The 800-nt window shown below is 43.8% G+C and overlaps 1 protein-coding gene across 1 annotated transcript; it reads left to right on the forward strand.

Moving 5' to 3' along the window:
* Nucleotides 1–5: 5 nt before the first annotated feature.
* Nucleotides 6–794, forward strand: LOC104699318 (replication protein A 70 kDa DNA-binding subunit A; the record flags this gene model as incomplete). Its single annotated transcript, XM_010499113.1, has 1 exon — nt 6–794. A coding segment is annotated over one exon (789 nt), but the record flags the coding sequence as incomplete, so codon positions are not given.
* Between the last annotated feature and the right edge of the window lie 6 nt (nt 795–800).

Here is an 800-nt window from a genome sequence, read left to right on the forward strand (position 1 = left end):
GGAGAATCCTGAATCTGAAGGATGAATCGGGAAAAGCTGTAGAGGTAACATTATGGGGAGAATTCTGTAACCGAGATGGTCGGCAACTTGAAGAGATGGTTGATTCAGCCTCTCACCCGGTTTTAGCTATAAAAGCTGGAAAAGTAAGCGACTTCAGTGGGAAGTCTGTGGGGACAATCTCTTCAACACAGCTCTTCATAAATCCAGATTTCCCTGAAGCCCATAAACTGAGGAACTGGTTCGATCACGGGGGAAAAGATACTGCATCCTTCTCCATTTCTAGAGATACCATGCCTGGAGGAAGTTCAAGGAATGAGATAAGAAAAAGTGTTTCTCAGATCAAAGAGGAAGGCCTTGGAAGATCAGAGAAGCCTGACTGGATCACTGTGAAAGCAACTGTATCATTCATCAAAACAGATAGCTTCTGTTACACAGCTTGCCCTTTGATGATTGGAGATAAACAATGCAACAAAAAGGTGACACGGTCTGGAACAAACAGGTGGCTCTGTGACCGGTGCAACCAAGAGTCTGATGAATGCGACTACAGATACCTGCTTCAGGTGCAGATACAAGACCACACTGGGTTGACTTGGGTAACTGCGTTTCAAGAAACGGGAGAAGAAATCATGGGATGTCCGGCTAAGAAGCTTTACGCATTGAAATACGAACTAGAGAAGGAGGAAGAATTTGCAGAGATTGTTAGAGACAGACTGTTTCATCAGTATATGTTAAAGCTGAAGATCAAAGAGGAATCGTATGGGGATGAACAAAGAGTTAAGATGACAGTGGTGAAGGTAGAT

Source organism: Camelina sativa, unplaced genomic scaffold (genome assembly GCF_000633955.1).
Source record: "Camelina sativa cultivar DH55 unplaced genomic scaffold, Cs unpScaffold03458, whole genome shotgun sequence".
NCBI classification, from domain to species: Eukaryota; Viridiplantae; Streptophyta; class Magnoliopsida; order Brassicales; family Brassicaceae; genus Camelina; species Camelina sativa.